The 16,364-nt window shown below is 66.9% G+C and overlaps 7 protein-coding genes across 7 annotated transcripts; 2 read left to right on the forward strand and 5 right to left on the reverse strand.

Moving 5' to 3' along the window:
* Positions 1–326: 326 nt before the first annotated feature.
* Positions 327–1,683, reverse strand: EMIHUDRAFT_67997 (hypothetical protein; the record flags this gene model as incomplete). The annotated part of the gene is made up of 3 exons (XM_005761426.1): positions 327–920; positions 992–1,076; positions 1,151–1,683. Coding segments are annotated over 3 exons (1,212 nt in total), but the record flags the coding sequence as incomplete, so codon positions are not given.
* Positions 1,684–2,009: 326 nt separating this feature from the next.
* Positions 2,010–2,855, forward strand: EMIHUDRAFT_55159 (histone deacetylase family protein; the record flags this gene model as incomplete). Its single annotated transcript, XM_005761427.1, has 1 exon — positions 2,010–2,855. A coding segment is annotated over one exon (846 nt), but the record flags the coding sequence as incomplete, so codon positions are not given.
* Positions 2,856–3,157: 302 nt separating this feature from the next.
* Positions 3,158–3,748, reverse strand: EMIHUDRAFT_358642 (hypothetical protein; the record flags this gene model as incomplete). The annotated part of the gene is made up of 1 exon (XM_005761428.1): positions 3,158–3,748. A coding segment is annotated over exon 1 (547 nt), but the record flags the coding sequence as incomplete, so codon positions are not given.
* A 375-nt stretch (positions 3,749–4,123) lies between these two features.
* Positions 4,124–4,852, reverse strand: EMIHUDRAFT_358643 (hypothetical protein; the record flags this gene model as incomplete). Its single annotated transcript, XM_005761429.1, has 1 exon — positions 4,124–4,852. A coding segment is annotated over one exon (486 nt), but the record flags the coding sequence as incomplete, so codon positions are not given.
* A 2,210-nt stretch (positions 4,853–7,062) lies between these two features.
* Positions 7,063–8,917, reverse strand: EMIHUDRAFT_438175 (hypothetical protein). Its single transcript, XM_005761430.1, has 8 exons — positions 8,889–8,917; positions 8,762–8,817; positions 8,621–8,694; positions 8,282–8,553; positions 8,078–8,216; positions 7,891–7,991; positions 7,572–7,733; positions 7,063–7,492 (listed from the first exon to the last, which is right to left on the reverse strand). The coding sequence occupies exons 1-8, from the start codon at positions 8,889–8,891 to the stop codon at positions 7,265–7,267; spliced, it is 1,035 nt and encodes a 344-aa protein (XP_005761487.1). The 5' UTR covers positions 8,892–8,917; the 3' UTR covers positions 7,063–7,264.
* A 1,524-nt stretch (positions 8,918–10,441) lies between these two features.
* Positions 10,442–12,856, forward strand: EMIHUDRAFT_105762 (hypothetical protein; the record flags this gene model as incomplete). The annotated part of the gene is made up of 4 exons (XM_005761431.1): positions 10,442–11,323; positions 11,692–11,797; positions 12,012–12,198; positions 12,280–12,856. The coding sequence occupies 4 exons, from the start codon at positions 10,442–10,444 to the stop codon at positions 12,854–12,856; spliced, it is 1,752 nt and encodes a 583-aa protein (XP_005761488.1).
* Positions 12,857–14,714: 1,858 nt separating this feature from the next.
* On the reverse strand, positions 14,715–16,066 carry EMIHUDRAFT_452954 (hypothetical protein; the record flags this gene model as incomplete). Its single annotated transcript, XM_005761432.1, has 5 exons — positions 15,916–16,066; positions 15,768–15,851; positions 15,395–15,707; positions 15,178–15,317; positions 14,715–14,745 (listed from the first exon to the last, which is right to left on the reverse strand). The coding sequence occupies exons 1-5, from the start codon at positions 16,038–16,040 to the stop codon at positions 14,715–14,717; spliced, it is 693 nt and encodes a 230-aa protein (XP_005761489.1). The 5' UTR covers positions 16,041–16,066.
* Positions 16,067–16,364: the final 298 nt, after the last annotated feature.

Raw genomic sequence — 16,364 nt, forward strand, 5'->3', positions numbered from 1 at the left:
CCGTACATGGCCTCCACCGGAACGTCGGTGAGGCCGAACTTTGCCGTCGCGCGCATGTACTGGAGGTACGGGTCCTTGTCTACGCCGGGCGTGAGCAGCCGAAAGTAGCCGAGCTGGGAGGAGCGCTTGACGACCGTGGCGAGGAGCGCCGCCTCGGTCAACTCGGTGTTCCTAAGGTCCGTCTCGATGTAGATTGCGCCGCCGAGCGGAGCCACGGTCGACGTGGCGGCTGCTGGCACAGCAGCCGTGGTCGCCGCTTTGACGCTCGCCTTTGCGCTGGCCACCTTGGCTGCCGGCAACACGCCGGCCGCCTGCGCGCTCTGCAGTGCAATCGAGAGCTCCTCGTTGGTGGGCACGACGAGGGTCTTGACGCTCGCGAAGGAGGACTGGACCTCGGACATGCCAACCTTGTTCTTGGTCGAGTCGATGTCGATGCCAAACTTGCTGAGGCCCGCGCAGACCGACTCGCGGAGGTTGGCATCGTTCTCGCCGATGCCGCCGGTGAAGACAACCGCGTCGCACTTGCCGTCGAGCTTGACGAGGTAGGCGCCGAGGTACTTGCGGATCCGCTGGATGGAGAGCGCGCGAGCGAGCGCCGCCGACTCGTTGCCCTTGTCCGCCTCCTCGCACACGTTGCGCCAGTCGGACGAGCCGCACAAGCCGAGCAGCCCGCTCTCCTTGTTCAGGAGCTTGTCGATCTTATCACTCGAGTAGCCGAGGTGATTTGAGAGGAAGTGGATCACACCCGCGTCGACGTCGCCCGAGCGCGTGCCCATCACGAGCCCCTCGAGCGGCGTCAGCCCCATCGTGGTGTCGATGCACACTCCCCCCTTGCTCACCGCCATGCTCGCGCCATTGCCGAGGTGGCACATCACCAGGTTGAGCGAGTCCTCCGGCTTGCCAAGCAGCTCGGCTGTCTTCTTCTGCACGTACGTGTACGAAGTTCCTGCATACCGGCGGCGGCTCAGTCGGCGAGCGGCGAGCGGCGCACAGGGGCACGACAGCAGTGCCGCGCGCCGTGGAAGCCGTAGCGGCGGACAGCGTGCTCCTCGTACAACGACTTGGGAAGCGCATACCTTGCGAGCGGTGGGGGAGGCGCGCATGCAGTGGGCGCTGGCCCTCAAGTCCCTCCCTCGCGCGGCTGGCTCACATGTAGGAGTCAGGCGGCATGGTGGAGTGGAAGGCAGTGTCAAAGATGGCCACGTGATCTGTCGGGAAGATTTTGCGAGCGAACTGGATGCCCAGCAGGTTGGCAGGATTATGAAGCGGTGCGAGTGGCACGCAGCGCTCAATCTCCGCCTCCACGGCCGCGTCCACCACCGCCGGCTTGGTGAGGGTCGGCCCTCCGTGTACAACACGGTGGCCAACGACGGCGATCTCGTCCACCGAGCCGATGGGCCCGCCCGCCTCGGTGAGGATGCTGACCACATTTTCGAGCGCAACGCCATGGTCCGGGAGATCCACCTCCAGCACAGTCTTCTTGTCGCCCAGCTTGTGAGTAATGCTCGAGCCGGCGCTACCCACACGCTCGACGAGCCCCGAACACACCGCCTTGGTCTCCGCACCGAGCTCAAAGAGGCCGTATTTGAGCGAGGACGAGCCAGCGTTCAGCACAAGCGCACGCGTGGACAGCAACCGCGACCCCCGCGCCGCCAGGCGGAGGCCGGCGGTCCGAATGATCATATCCGGCCCTTTCTTCGGCCGAACGAAGTGAACGGCGCGGATGGACGCACGACAATTGTTTGGGATGCTTGGTGTGAGGTAGAATGCCGAAAGGCACCTAGCTGGCACCTCCCGGGAGGAGTGGGTGAATGAGTAGATACGAGTATGGACCAGAAGGCAAAGTAAATGTGGCCGGAAGAAAAGCCGGGCCCACGCCCACCCGGAGCGGCTGTGGCTGTGTGTGTATATGTGTATGTGTGTGTATGCTGCTCATCGTGCCCACCTCCAGTCTTTGGTCGCTCACCGTCGTGCACCAGACGCTCCACGAGCGGCACCGGCCGCCTCCCGGCAAGCGGCACGCCGAGAGCCCGACGCGGCTGGTTGCCGCACGCAAAGCGCTCACCGCTGCGCCATTCGCGGGTCGCATCGTGTGGACTCGGGCTCTGGACAGCGAGCGCACGCCACAGGACGCCGTCGCCGCGCTTAAGCTCGTGCACACTGTCGAGCACCTGCGAGCCGTCCAGGGCCTCTCCCAGAGCGGCGGCGGCGGGTTTGATATGGACACGTACTGCGCGCCCGGCTCGTGGGAGGCGATGCTGGACGGCACGCGTGCCTGGCTGCACGCGACGGCGCTCGCAGCGGAGGCGCGCGGCCCGGCGGTCGCCCTGTCTCGGCCGGCGGGCCACCACGCCACTGCGAGCGTCGCGATGGGCTTCGGACTCGTGAACTTTGCTGCCGCGGCCACTGCTGCGCTCCTCACGGCGCGGCCGGAGGCGAGAGTCTCGATCCTCGACTGGGACGTCCACTATGGGAACGGCGTCGCCGACCTGCTCCGCGAGGAGCCGCGAGCGCTGTACTGCTCGCTGCACGAGTTCGGCGGCTTCCCCGGCGGCGGAGAGGAGGAGCAGCAGCGCGGCCCGCGGGGCAACCTGCTGCGGCTGCCGCTTCCCCGCGGCTCGGGAAGAGAGGCATTCCTTTCCGCGCTGCGGGACAAGGCCCTCCCGTTCCTGCTGGCCCGCCCTCCTGACGTCCTGCTCGTCTGTGCGGGGTACGACGGCTTGCTGGCCGACCCTCTTGCAACGATGGAGCTCAGCCCCGCCGACTATGGCGAGGCTGTGAGGGCGGTGCTGGACGAGCACGGCTTCCCGGCGGAGCGAGTGGCGATCGGCCTCGAGGGCGGCTACGCGCTCGACTTAGAGGAGGGCATGCCTGCGGCGCTCGTCGAGACGTGCGGAGCGCTCATTGCCCGGGGCCGCCGGGGCGGAGGAGAGACTGACACTGGGTCTGGGACGGGACTGGGTCTGGGAGACAGTGTCCGTGAGTGTGAGAGGACACGCGATTCCGCGGCCAGCTAGTTTTAATGTTGACGACCGGAATTTGGTTATGTACGGGCTCTCGATGTGTACAGTACCCACCAGAGAACGAAGTGCGTATCGCGTATGCACCGCGTCGCGTTCGCCGCCAGTCTCTCGACACCTCTCCTCTCTCGTCTCTGCGGCCGATCAGCTCAAGAACGGATTCTCGTCGGTCGGCGGACTCGCGGCGCGCGGTTTGGGCGGACCCGCGCGTCCGCTGCGCGCCTCTCGAGCTCGCTGCAGCGCTGCATCGTTTGACCTCGGACTTCTCTCCTCCACCGCCTCGGCCGACTCGGCGCGTGCGTGCGTCTGGAGTGCGAGCGGCACAGCGCAGCCCCACTCGCGTCGGAGGAGCGCAATCGCGTCGTCGCCGGCGCCTCGCTCAATCTCGCTCCGCGCGCACTCAGTCACCCTGCTCGCCCACGCCTCAAACTCGGCAGCGGGGAGAGGCAGGTCGGCCATCGCGTCGCCATCCGCGCAGAACGCAGCCCAAGCTGTCCGGCTGAGGACGCGAGCGCTAGTTCCGGCCGTCTCGTCCCGCTCCTCCTCCAGCGCGTCTGCGAGCAGCGCGAGTGCTCGGTGGCCTCGGTTGACCGGCCGTGCGCCGACCGCCATCTGCAGCTCGAGCACGGAGGCGCGCTCCTTCGCGCTCGCCGCCGTGCTGCTACCACTGCGCCGCAGCCCGGCGAGCATCTTCATCTCTCTACTCTCAAGAGAGAGGGGCAAGCCAGCGTAAGCGCTTCAAGTAAAGGGACCTGCCGCTGGCGGAGAGCCGAGTGCGGGCCTCTTTTTTTTTCCAGTCTGCGCGTAAGCGCAGTCAGCGCGTCTGCGCCCTTTGTCGTGCCAGTGCTGTAGGTATGTTGTGCTGTGAGAGAGGCTTGTATTTTCAGATTCTTTTTCTCTTTGCGCTGCCAAGACAAAAAATCACGACTCTCACAGTGATTTGCATGGGCTCGGCAGCTTGTCGCCCTCAGTCGAAGCTGGAGCCGGTCCCGTGTTCTTCTACACTAGTATCATCTGTCCAGCGTCCACCCATACCGCGTTGGTGTCCAGTCCGAGCCTGGCTGTTCTTCTTTAATTATTTAATATCTTAGCGGATTCTTCGGCACCATCCTACATACACACATACATACATACTAGCATACATAGTACATACACTAGTCATGCAACACATAATAAAAGTAAAGCGAGACGGCCATGCTCCTCCTCTCCGACAAGCGACATCTCATGGTCATGCGCACAAACAACACTGGCTGTGGGGGTATGGATGCACAACCTCTTGCACCGCCCTCTGCACACACCATCACAGCTTTGCGAGGGCAGCGATCTCCTCCTGTGTCAGCTTGAAGTCAAATATGTCGAGGTTCTCTCGGAAACGGGCGGGCGCACCGTCACGCTTCCGCGTGCCCGCAGTCGTGAAGCTGCAGCCCATGTCTGCGATCCAGCGCAGTGCGACCTGCGCCGCCGTCTTGCCGTACTTCTGGCCGATCATCGCGCACGCGTCCTTGCGGTTGCCTCGGAGCGCGCGCTGCAGTGGCGACCAGGCCTGCACGACCACGCCGCGCTTCGAGTTCTCTGCGACGATGCTGGCCGCGTTGCCGTCGTAGATGTTAGCAAAGCCCACGCCGAAGGGCAGCTGGTTCACGGTTGGCACTGTGGCGCTCTTGTCCGCAAGGATCACGTCCAGCTGGCGCGGAGAAAAGTTGGAGACGGCGAGCGAGCGGGTCGTCTTCTGCGCCGCCATCTCCTCCAGCGCCGCCCACTGCCCACGAATCGAGTCGTCGTCGGGCCCTGGGTAGTCGAGCATTATCATGTCAACGTAGTCGGTGGCCGAGGCGAAGGCCTCGAGGTTCTCTCGGCAGCCTCTCGCTGAGAGCTTCCGAGCGGCGTCGAAGCCCTGCGCCTGGTTGGAGAGGACCGAGCCGCAGATGAAGAGCTCCTCGCGCGGCACGCCCGAGCGCTGGATGGCCCGCGCGAACCCTCTCTGGTTGCGCGCGAGCACCGAGGCAAAAAAATTGCGATAGCCGCACTCGAGCGCCACGAGCGTGAGCTCTTCAGCATCCTTGTCATCGTAGATCTGGAGCCCAAACGAGGCGGTGGGGAAGTTGACGCCAGTGTTGAGCTTGAAACCCGCTTGCGCCGACGCGGGAACCGGCAAAAGCGAGGCCGTGCCGTGAGCAGCAGCCGGAACGGCCAGCGCGGCCGCGGCAAGCTCCCGGCGCGACAGGAGAGCCTGCGGCGGCCGTGTGACAGCGCAGGCGGCGGCGAAGGTCCACAGGGCGCTCATGTACATGCGTGCCGGCGCACGGCGAAGAAGTCGACGAGCGCGAGATTGCGGAGGGTGGACAGTGGACAGGTGGGGCGTGGTACCCCCTGGGTTCCGGCTCCTACCCGGGTACCCAGATAGGGGGTCTGTAGGTAGGTCCGTCGCTCGCGCGGGAGACGGCTAGCCGCGAGCGGGGCCATGCCAGACGAGTCGCCTGCGGCTGGGACGCCAGCCGAGACGGGTACGGCGGCGGCGCCCGCGGAGCGCGGTGGGTGGCCCGGTGGCGGCGCCCGGAGGCGGGCGCTGCCGCTGGGAGCCTAAAGGGTGTGGACCGTGAGTTGAGGAAATCGAGGGACGCGACCCACCTCGCCACAGACGGTCCCGCGCCTCGCCGCTAAGACAGTGGCACGCACCGCGCAGCGGCGCGTGCCACTGTCTTTTGTCCGGAGTGAAAAGTCCAACGCGCTCGTCGGTGGCGGCTTCCCTCAACCTGCGCCGCGCTCGGCGAACCTCGACAGCGCTTTCGGTGGCATGCAGCTCTTTGCGACAGAAGCCTGGAGAGCAGCTCCACTGCTGCTCACACGCTCTGCACAGTTGACACAGCCTACTGTGCGGCTGCCACAGCTGTGACAGCGATGGGCTCGCCCTCACTGGCCCTCAGTCACTTGTGCTGCGGCTTGTGTGAGCTGCTCGGCGACTGCCGGCACACTGGGTGAGACCATGGGTGTGAGGTAAAACCACGCTACCACTCCAGCGCTTGGTCACATCGGCCCCGAGGTCAGATCCTTCTCCTCTCTGTTGGTGGTACGGCTTTAACACTTGTCTACTCGCTGGAGCCGAGCAGGAGGGCCCAGCGCACAACCCCTGGTCAACTCACGGTCCACACCCCGTATTCACAGAGGGCTCAACGGGATTTTTTCGCTTCACTACGCGGCCACACGCAATCTAGGTAGGTAGGTGGGGCACGGACGCCTGGCGGTTGGGCGTTGCCGTTGGCGCCCGCAATAGGTAGGTATAGGTGTGTAGGGCGTTTGACCCCACTCACAGTTATTGTTATGGTGTTATGGCTCTCTGGGCATAGCAGCCCATAACATGTTATGGGTGTTATGGGTGTTATAGGGCCGGGCCGTATTCAATAGGTAGAGGTAGGTGTAGGGCGTTTTGGCGCGACTGAGCGTGTGGACAGACCCCCTATCTGGGTAGGAGTCGGAACCCTGGAGTGGGGCAAGACCAAGAGAAGAATTCTCGGCTCTGAGAGAGACGAAACGGCAAACGCGCGCGGGGGCGGCGCGCGCCGGGCCGTGTGACTGTGTCTGTGAGGGCTGAGGCTGTTTCAAGACTGATGACTACTCCAACTCCTCCAAGGTCGTCCAGGCCGCAGGCGTTACATGTAAAAAGGCAGTGTCACAGTGATCCCTGTGCGCTTTTCAGCCCTCTCCCCCTCCCTCCCGCCAAAGCACCAACAGTCTCAAGGGGCCAGCCGCTGGGGGAACCACCTCCGAAGCGCGAAGGGGCGGGGTGGACGTACGCCGGCGGCACGAGGGCTTCAGCCACGCAGCTACCAAGGGAACGCGACCCACACAAAGCACCAAAGTTAGGCATACCCCCCGGCGCAGTGTCCCCCGCTATGTGTCGCCGTTTGTCGGGGCACGCTATCCTGTGCAGGGTCAGGCGAGGGCAAGTGGGGGCGGCCGGGGCGCGCCGGGGGGACAGCCCCGAGAGGAGCGTGCTCCTGGGACCTCTCTTCCCAGTCCGGGGGAACGTCCGGGTGTTGGAAGTAAAGATATATTACTTTTTTTCAGCGGAGCAACAATGTGTAAGAGAAGGTGGGGAGAGCGAGAGGCCGCGCCTGTGTGACGTGCGCCCTATGGCTGTGCTCGGCTGCACCGCGCCGCTCCCCGGCGCTCCGAGCGAGTCACCTCCGACCGGCCCTCGCTCCCGTGCGGGCTGCGCCTCGTCCCCGGCCTGGCTGTGGGCGGTCTCACGCCTTGTCTGCCGCCAGAATGCCAGACTCGGTCACCTTCTTCTCGTACGCCTCAAAGTACTCTTGGTCGAGGTGGTGTATCCGGATGTAGCCGTCCTCGCCTCCGGAGGCGTACGAGCGGCCGTGCGGCGCGAAGGCGAGCGTGTTGACGGGGCCGAAGTGGCCTCCGATGCAGCCGAGCTCCTCCCCGAAGGCGTGGTCGAAGAAGAGCGTCTCGAACTTGCCCTGCGAGCGAGAGGGCGAGCGAGGGGTTGGCGCGGTCGATGGAGGGGAGGGGGGAGGGGGTGGTGCGCTCGCGGGGCGCCTGCTGCGCGGCGGTCGTCGTGACGGACATGGCGTCCTGCCCTCCTCCGGCGATGAGGTACGGGCAGTGGGGCAGCGGCGAGATGGCGGCCGAGTTGAGCGGCCGCTCAGAGTTGAAGGCGTAGAGGAGGCGGAGGGTCTTGGTCTCGAAGAGGCGGACGAACTGCGGCGGCGCGCGGGGTGGGGGTGGGGGGGGGGGGGGGTGTCCGGGGTGTGCGGCTGCCTCTGGCCGGCGCAGGAGGTGCAGAGGAGCAGCGCCATACTGCTGCTACTGTACTGCGGCTACTCTGCCGCGGCTACTCTGCCGCTGCCGCAGTCGCCTGGTCGGTGCAGGAGGTGCAGAGGAGCGTCTTGTCGTAGGAGAGCTGGAGGTCGGTGATCTTCTTGGTGTGCACCCCCTCCATGACGTGCTTCTCCTCCCCTGCGGCCAGAGGCGCGGCGGTCACCGCATGTGGCGCCAGCCTGCCCTCCTCCTCCTCCCCCTGGCCCCCCTGGCCCGGCCTGCACCTGAGTCTGGGTCCCACATGCGCAGCGTGGAGTCGTCCGAGACGGAGTAGATCGCCTCGTTGAGAGGGCCCCACAGGGCGCGCCCAATCTTGCCCGTGTGGCCAAGGATCGTGAGCAGCGGGCAGTCCGGGTGGTTTGCCTAGTCGGGAGGGCGAGAGGGCTCAGCGGCGGCGGGCGCGAGGCCACTCTCGCTCGGCCTCGCACCAGGTTGTTGAGCTCGAGCTCCCACACGTAGATGGTCGGCACGTTGCCCATGATGTTGTCGAGCACGGTGAGGAACCGCTTGTCCCCCATCGCAAACCCGACGCACCGCACCGGCGCCGTGTGCTTCCACGTGTGGAGGCACTCGCCGCTCTGCACCTCCCACAGCTTGCAGCAGTTGTCGGCCGAGCCAGAGAGCAGCTTGGTCGAGTCCCAGTTGACGTCGAGGCACCAGACCGTGCCGCAGTGGCCGTGGTACGTGCCGATCCGCTCGCCTGCTCGCGGCGGCGGCTCGTGAGCCAAAGCGGCGGCGGCGGCGGCGGCGGCGGGGTGGGCACTCGCCGTTCTCAGAGTACCAGACCGACGGCACGTGGTCCTTTGAGCAGGAGAAGATGAGATCGCCGTCGCGATTGTACCTGTGCGCAGGCTCGCGGCTCGGCGGCGAGGAGTGGGCGAGGCGAGGCCGGCGGAGAGAGCGCGCACTTGATCATCGTCAGGGCGCGCTCGTGGCCCTTGATCATGATGGGCCGGATCTTGCCCTGCGGGGTGAAGCGAGGGCGGAGTCAGCGGGAGGGCGACAGCCGCGCGACGGCGGCCAGGGTCGCCACACCATGGCTGCCCAGGGCGCGAACAGCGGCGTCGAGGCCAGAGGCGGAGCTTCGTGCGCAAAGTGCAGTTTTTTTTAGCCTGTCCGTTGGTGGGGACCCTGTCCTTCTCCATCCCTCGTTTGTGTCGGTTTTCTTTCTCTCCTTTTCCCTCACTCGACCCCCGCCTGGAACCCCACGAAGGACGAAAGGATGGGAGCCTCGAAGAGGTCCTCAGGGGCTCAGGGCTCAGGCGTGGATGCCGTGTGCCTCCTTGCGGCGGCTTCGATCCTTGGCTGCACGCTAGGCTGCACGTGTGGCTGACTGGTGACTCGCGCCTGCGCCGGGCGCCATGGCCGGGCCTCTGCGCTCCGCTGGTTTGAGGGTCAGAGCAACAGAGGTGAGCAGGGAGCAGGAGGCGACGATGCATGGCGAGATGGCGACGGCTGTAAGTAGTAAGAGCAAAAACAAAGACGCCCTGACAGAAATACCCGGCTGAGAGCTGGGTCCTCCCCCACAAGCCACATCAGCAAAAATAATTTTGGATGTGGTGTTGGCCACCAAAATAATTTCACATCTCCCCAGGCTTCCTGTTGGGACGGCGATCGCCCTCCCGTCATGCCTGCAGCCGCGTGCGCGTCCACGTTGCGTCTCCCTCCCGCACGTACAGGAAGCGGTCGTTGATGCAGCCGGGGTGGCCGCCAGAGTAGAACTCGACACAGGCCGGCTCGAGCACGTACGCGGAGTAGCTGGAGGGCGGGGAGTTGGAGGCTGAGTCGCCGAGCGCGCCCTTACACCTCGAGGCTGCCGCGTCATAGCGGGCGCGCAACGCGACGTGGCCCGCCTCGTCGATGGGCTGCCCTTGCTGCAGCATCGGCAGCCCGAGCCGGAACCCCTTCAGCTGCAGGCGGAAGGAGTCGGCCGTTTCCTCCGCGCTCCCCTCCCGCATCCGCCCGCGCACTCGCACCTGCCTGTGACCCCAGCGCAGCACCGCCTCGGCGCGCACGTCATCGGCCAGCTGCCTCGCCTTGAGCGATTCGGCGGAGCTGCCAACCAGCAGACCGCCCGATGCGAGCAGCCGCTGGAGCACGAGCGTGCGGGCCGTGGCTCCCTCGCTCGCCGATGACGTTGCCAGCACCACGTAGCACGGGCCGCCATCGTCGAGCTCGTCTATCCACGCCCGCAGAAGCACGCACGGCTCAGCTGGCATTTCGGCCTCCGCGAGCGGAGCGTGGGCGAACCTCGCAGCAGCGCTGGACTGCGACGCGTCGGCCGCTTCCGCCACCTGCCGCCTGCGCCGATGGAGCGCTTCGCAGGCGCAGTAGCCCAGCGCTGCGGCGATGGCAATGGCGAAGCGGTGGTCCGGGAGGTAAGACGAGGAGATCCTCATCGTCGCTATCAGCCCTGGTGTCGACTGGTGTGTCCGCTCGGAGAAAGAAAAAAAGCACGCGGCGCGGCATAATTTTTTTTTGTTTTTGCGCTGCCCTCCGACACCCGCCCTCGACCCTCGTGCCACCTCGACCTCGTGCCACCTCTCGACGGCCCGTGGAGGCGCCAACCTGTTCCCTCGCGCCGCTGAATGGCGCGCGAAATCAGCTCACATTTCTCCTCACTCGACGTGGAGCGCCAGTTCCACGCGCCCCTCCTTCACCTTGCCAACATGGCCAGCATGGCTCCGCCTTCGGAGGCGGAGCCAGTCGGTCCCGTGCGCGGCACGCCGGACGCGCTATTCGCGGCGCGTTGTGGCTCGATCGAGGCCTCCGACGTGGCGAGCGAACAAGCGTGGCTCGACCTGATCCCACTTTCGCCCGCAGACGGAGAGTCGGCTCCGTTTGCGGTCCTGCCGCCCCGCCTCGCGCGCATGCGGCACTCCGCTTCGCCGACGCACCGGGTGGCGGTCGTCCGCGGCGGCGAGGGCAAGCTGATTGCCCTCGCCTGGCCGGCAATCTCCGGAGCGCGGCATGGTGCGGAAGAGGTGGCGGAGGTGGAGCTGACCCGCAACTACCTCGAGGGCCGATACAAGGAGCTCTCCCCGTTGCACTGCTCGCTGCTGCTCCTGCCGCTCCTCCCGCACGCCGCGAGGTGGGCCGAGCCGCGCGAGCGGTCGGCGGTGCAGCGCCGGCTCCGCCTGTGGGCGAGCGAGGAGGGCCAGCGGGTCGACACTGCGCGCAGGAGAGCGGAGGCGGCCTCCGCGGCTGCAGGGCGGCTTCCCTCCTCGGCGAGCGGGAGGCAGGTCTTCCTCGGCTGGCTCGCTCAGGCGGCCGGGACGACGCCGCCGCCGCCAAAGCCAGCCACCGCGCCCGCCGCACCCGCCGCGCCGTCTGCGCCGTCCGCGCCTGTCGCGCCTTCCGCGCTCGCGCCCGGCCGGCGGCTGCGCGTGCACACGGACCTGCCCCAGCTGGCCGCCAGCCTGTGCGGGCGTCGCTTCGAGCTCGTGCCTCGTCCCGGCGACCCAGACGCGGTGCGGCGCGCTCTACGAGTATAGGAGGCCTGCTCAGTGTTGAATCACCCCTTCATAGACGCGGACGTCGTCTGGTGCGGCGAGCACGTGAGGGACTTCGCTCCGTACGAGGAGGAGGGCGCGCCCTGCGTCAACCAGCTGCCGCAAGAGTCGTGCCTCACCTCGAAGGCTAACCCGAACCCGAACCCGAACCCTAACCCTAAGTCGTGCCTCACCTCGAAGGAGCCCCGACGCACCTCCTCGGACCCCCCCCCCCCCCCCCGCCCCAGCCCGGACACACCCTTCCCCCGGACCCGTCCTCGGCTAACCCCAGCCCTAGCCCTAGCCCTAACCCCAGCCTCAGCCCCAACCCCAACCCCTGGCCGTAGGACCTGCTGCACGCCCTCCTCGACGCCGGCCCCGCCCCGCCTTCGCCGTGGCTCCCGGAGGCGCACTCGCTGCCGCGGCAGCTGGCCGACCCTCGAGCACCGTCTCGTCACAGCGTCACCGTGAGCAGGCGTACTCGCTGCCGCAGCAGCTGCCAGAGCTGCTGCAAGACCTGCAAAGGCGCGCCGCCGCCGCCGCTCCTCCGGCGCGCTACATCCTCAAGCCGTGGTCCTCCTCGCGCTGCCGCGGCCGCCGCCGCCGCCGCGGCAGCCGCAGACGCCCCGACCCATCTCCCCCGAGGCCGCCCTTTCGTGTCCTCTAGGCCACACCGTCACCGCCGCCCTCGCCACTCTCCTCGGCTGCGCCGCAAACGCGCCGCACGGGCCTCGCCTCGCCTGCCGCTACGTGGACCGGCCGCTGCTAGTCGGAGGCCGCAAGGCGGTGCTGCGCCTCCACCTCGCCGTCGCCAGCCTCTCGCCGCCCGTCGCCTACGCCTCCGCCTCGGGCTGGTGCACGATGGCCCGAGCCCTGCAGCCCCGCCCCTGATTTCCAGCCCCGCCCCTGATTTCCAGCCCCGCCCCTGGCCCCAGGTACATGCGCGTCTCGCGCGCGCCGTTCGCGGGCGCGTCGGACAGCGACGCCGAGGCGCACCTGACGAGGGGGCGGTACGCGGGCGCGGACGAGGCGGTGCTGCCTGCGGCGGAGGCGGTGCGCCGGCTCGAGGAGGAGCACGCCTCGCTGCCCGGGCGGTGGGGCGAGGTGTGGCGGCGCATCTCAGGGGTGCTCGGTCGGCTGGTTGCGCTGCTGGCGAGCCGCGCGGCGGAGGGGTCGCGCCTCGCCCGTGGAGGCGGCCGAGCGGCGTACGGCGTCGACCTCCTCCTCGCCGAGGGGCCGGGCTGGAGGGGGGGGGAGGAGGAGGCGGCGGGGGTGGTGGCCGGCGGCGCCGCGCCCTTGCCGCAGCCGGTGCTGCTCGAGGTGAACTACTCTCCCGACTACGAGCTGATGCTGGGTCTCGAGCCCGCCTTTCTGAGCGGCATGCTCGAGCGGCTCTTCCTGCTGCCCGCGGGAGGAGGCCAAGGCGGCTGGGAGAGGGTCGAGGTGCCGGGGGACGGTCACGGCCGGAGCGGGGGCGGGGTCGACCGCACAGGTCGGACAGGGGCGGGATAGCGGGGCGGGGTCATTTTTTGGCGGGAGCGCGGGGGCTACAGCGAGGTACTTTTCCCGCCTTCCAGCGCGCAGCGCCGTGGCAGCGGCCCCTGCTCTCGAGGGGCCTGCTGTGGAATGGGACTCACTCATCCTCGTTCTTCTCCCCGCCCCGCCGCCCCCCGCGCTCGGTGCACGGTGGCCCCCCCCCGTCCAAAGCAAGAGAAAGACCGGGCGCACAGGACCGGCGTGCGACGCCCAACACCCAGGAGCGGCGGTCGGCCCCGCGGCCCGCGCCCTGTTGTTGCTGTGCATCATGTCATGGTGTGGAAAGAAACAAATAAAAAGGAGGGAGGGATGGGAGGAAGCACTTGGAGCACTTGGAGTGCAGTCATCAGCCTCACATCCAGGGCCGCACCCAGCGGGCAGGAAGAAAGAAAGAAAGAAAACAGACAACCCAAGGGAGGGATGGACGGCACGCCGCCACCACACAGGGATTTTAAGGAGAGGTGTGTGATGCGCTAGCCGTCGCCCACCCTAGGGAGTCTGCCTCTTCCTATCTCTCTTCGGGCAGGAATAAATAAATAAATAAATAAAACGGGCACGCCAAACGAGGGGTGGGAGAAGGGCAGGAAAAAGAAAGAAAGAAAGAAAACACACAACCCAAGGGAGGGATGGGAGAACGGCACGCCGCCACCACACAGGGATTTTAAGGAGAGGAGGGTGTGATGCGCTAGCCGTCGCCCAGAAGGGCAGGATGCGGGATCGGGAGAGCTCATCATTCATTTTTTCTGCGTCTCATTTTGCAAGCGAGCTGCAGGCGCGCATCGGCTCCTCGCCGCACTCCCGCTCTCCCCGCTATACCCCGACGCCGCTCCGCCCCTCCACAGACATGCTCTCTCTCACGGTCAACAGCCTCTCCCTCAACGCCGGCCTGCCGGCTGTGCGCGCTGGGCGGTCGCCGGCGCCGGCGATGGGCGTGAAGTCGCAGGCTCTGCCCTTCATGGATGCGCCTGCTCCCCTCGACGGCAGCATGGCTGGCGACAAGGGGTTCGACCCGCTCAACCTCTCCGGCTCCTTCGACATCAAGTGGATGCGTGAGGCCGAGCTGAAGCACGGGCGCGTCTGCATGCTCGCTTGGGTGCGGCTCCGTAGATGGGCGTCGGGGGAGGGCGGCGGAGAAGGGCGCGGTCGGGCGGCGTCGATGGGGAAGGGCCTCGGGCGGAGGGGGCTTCACGGACAGATCCCCGCGCGCCACCCTCTCCCCTCCCCCCTCCTAGGTTGGGTACGTCGCTGTCGACAACGGCTTCTACGTCCCCTTTGCGCCGCACGTCTCGTCGCTCGCTGCGCACGACGCGGCCGTCAAGGCGGGGCCGATGCTCGGCCTGCTCCTCGCCGTCGGCGCCATCGAGGCGCTCGCCGCCCCTCACCGCCGCGGACTGCCGCCTCCACGCCTCGCGCCGCCCAGCCTGCCCGCCTTGCAGCCTGTGGGGGGCCTTGCAGCCCGGGGCCCTGCATCTGCGAGAGGACGGTCCGCCCTCCCCGGGCGCGCAGGCGATCTCGTACAACGCCATCGCCGAGATGATGTCGGGCGAGACGGACCGCCGCCCGGGCGACTTTTACCTCGACCCCTTCAACCTGTGCAGCACGCCCGAGAAGCTCGAATCCATGCTCGAGAAGGAGATCTCGCACTGCCGGCTCGCGATGTTTGCATTTTCCGGCGTGGTGACCCAGTCTGCCCTCACGGGCGGCGCGTTCCCGTACACCTCCTAGGCGCTGGGGAGGACCCTCCCGGCTCCCGCAGCGCTCGAGATTGCGCATCTGTGGCGCGCGCACCGCCCCCTGTCTGGCTCGCGTTGGCGTCTCTTCGAGTGTGTAGCGTCTAGCAAAAAGCTGTGTTGTTGTTTTGATCTCTAGTAAGGGTACAAGGGGCACTGTGACTCATCTCGGCAGGCCGCGCCGTCCTCCTCGCACCTCTCTCTTCCGCTCTCTCGGCCGCGGAGCGAGCGAGAGAGTCAAACTGCCCCGCGGCGAGAGCGCGGGCAGCTCGCCGAAAACCGGCACGAGAGAGAATCAGGGACGTGAGGGCAGAGGGCAGACCGAATCACGAATCAGGAAACCTATCGACGAGAGGTCGTTATATATCATGTGCGGGATATCACCGCCGCGCATACCATTATGCCGCACAGCCACTCGGTTACGTCTAACCAACCAATGTACCTTTAAGGTACGATATGTCTCGGTGACCGGGTTGGCTTCGCCGCGCTGCTCGCGCCCTCTACTACTCGGCCGCCCCCGCTGCCCCCGCTGCCCCCGCGCCCACCCGGATCGCCTCGCGCTCATACTTTGAGCCCCGCACGACGTCAAAGTTCGCCTGTCTCTCGCGCAGCGCGGGAAGGGCGCCGCGCGGAGTGCCCGAGCAGAGGAGCCCGCCGGCGTCGTCGACGAGCACAAAGCTTGCGAAGGTGGGCGGGCACCACACGAGCTGCGGCGGTGGATTTGGCGGGATCGGCGGGAGGATGAGTGCGAGGCAGAGATAGGAAAGCGGCGCGGCGCACGCGCCTTGAAGGCGACGCGGCTGCGGAACTGCACATGCGCCACGTCCCTGGGCGGCTCGCGGTTGCAGCCGTTGGTGCACGTCGACCAGGAGCCTCCGACGCCGAGCTCAGGCAGCGACGCCCGCTCGATGCCGGGCCCGAGCCGGTTGTTGACGGCGATGCCGGCGACACGGTCTTGCCCGTCGTTCAGGTTGTGCGCCACGTCGCCGAGCATGCAAGTCGCGTCGCAATGGTTGTAGTCGTTGAAGGCGTGGCCAGTGTAGCCCTGGCCGGGCGGCACGTCTGTGAGGTCGCGCAGCCCAGCGGCCCACAGAAGCCTGCGGGCGAGGCGCCGAGAACGCTCAGCCAGGCTTCGAGAAGTCGCACCTGCGGCCCACAGGTGCCTCTTGCGTGCGTCCTCCCACTCCACCGACAGCTCGTCGGCGGTGAGAGATTTGGCGCGCTCCACGCTGGCCCGCATCCTATCCGGTGCACAAGGCGATGTGGATGCCGCAACATAGCACCAATGCACGCGCAGCGGGGCGCCTGCCAATGGCCGTGCCCGGATACTCGGGGTCGACCTCGAAGGCTGCTGCGCTCATCTTGGCCACGTTGCGAAGGGCGTTCGAGGCGAGGAGAAGAGAGCCGACGTTGGCGCACCGCAGCAGCATGCAGCGGAGCTTCAAGGAGGGTTCCACTCTGACCTGTTCCGACCCTGATCCGACCCTGATCCGACCTTATGTGAACACCGACCTGATCCGACCCTGTTAGGTTTGAACAGGGTCGGGAACAGGCAGGGTCGGATCAGGGTCGGAACAGATGAGCTGCCCCACGTACGGCCCTTTTTCCCGACCTTGTTCCGACTCTGGTCCGACCCTGATCCGACCGTGTTCGGCAGCGTTCGAACACGGTCGGAACAGGGTTGGATCAGGGTCGGAACAGATGAGCTGCCCCACGTACGGCCCTTTTTCCCGACCTTGTTCCGACTCTGGTCC

Source organism: Emiliania huxleyi, assembly GCF_000372725.1.
Source record: "Emiliania huxleyi CCMP1516 unplaced genomic scaffold EMIHUscaffold_71, whole genome shotgun sequence".
NCBI lineage: Eukaryota > Haptophyta > Isochrysidales > Noelaerhabdaceae > Emiliania > Emiliania huxleyi.

Coding starts and splice junctions, on each gene's coding strand:
- EMIHUDRAFT_438175 (XM_005761430.1), bottom strand. Junction 8,217..8,281: donor AGCTCGAGCTCAACAACCTG/GTGCGAGGCCGA, acceptor CCTCCCGACTAG/GCAAACCACCCGGACTGCCC. Junction 7,734..7,890: donor GCACCTCCTGCACCGACCAG/GCGACTGCGGCA, acceptor GCGCCGCCGCAG/TTCGTCCGCCTCTTCGAGAC.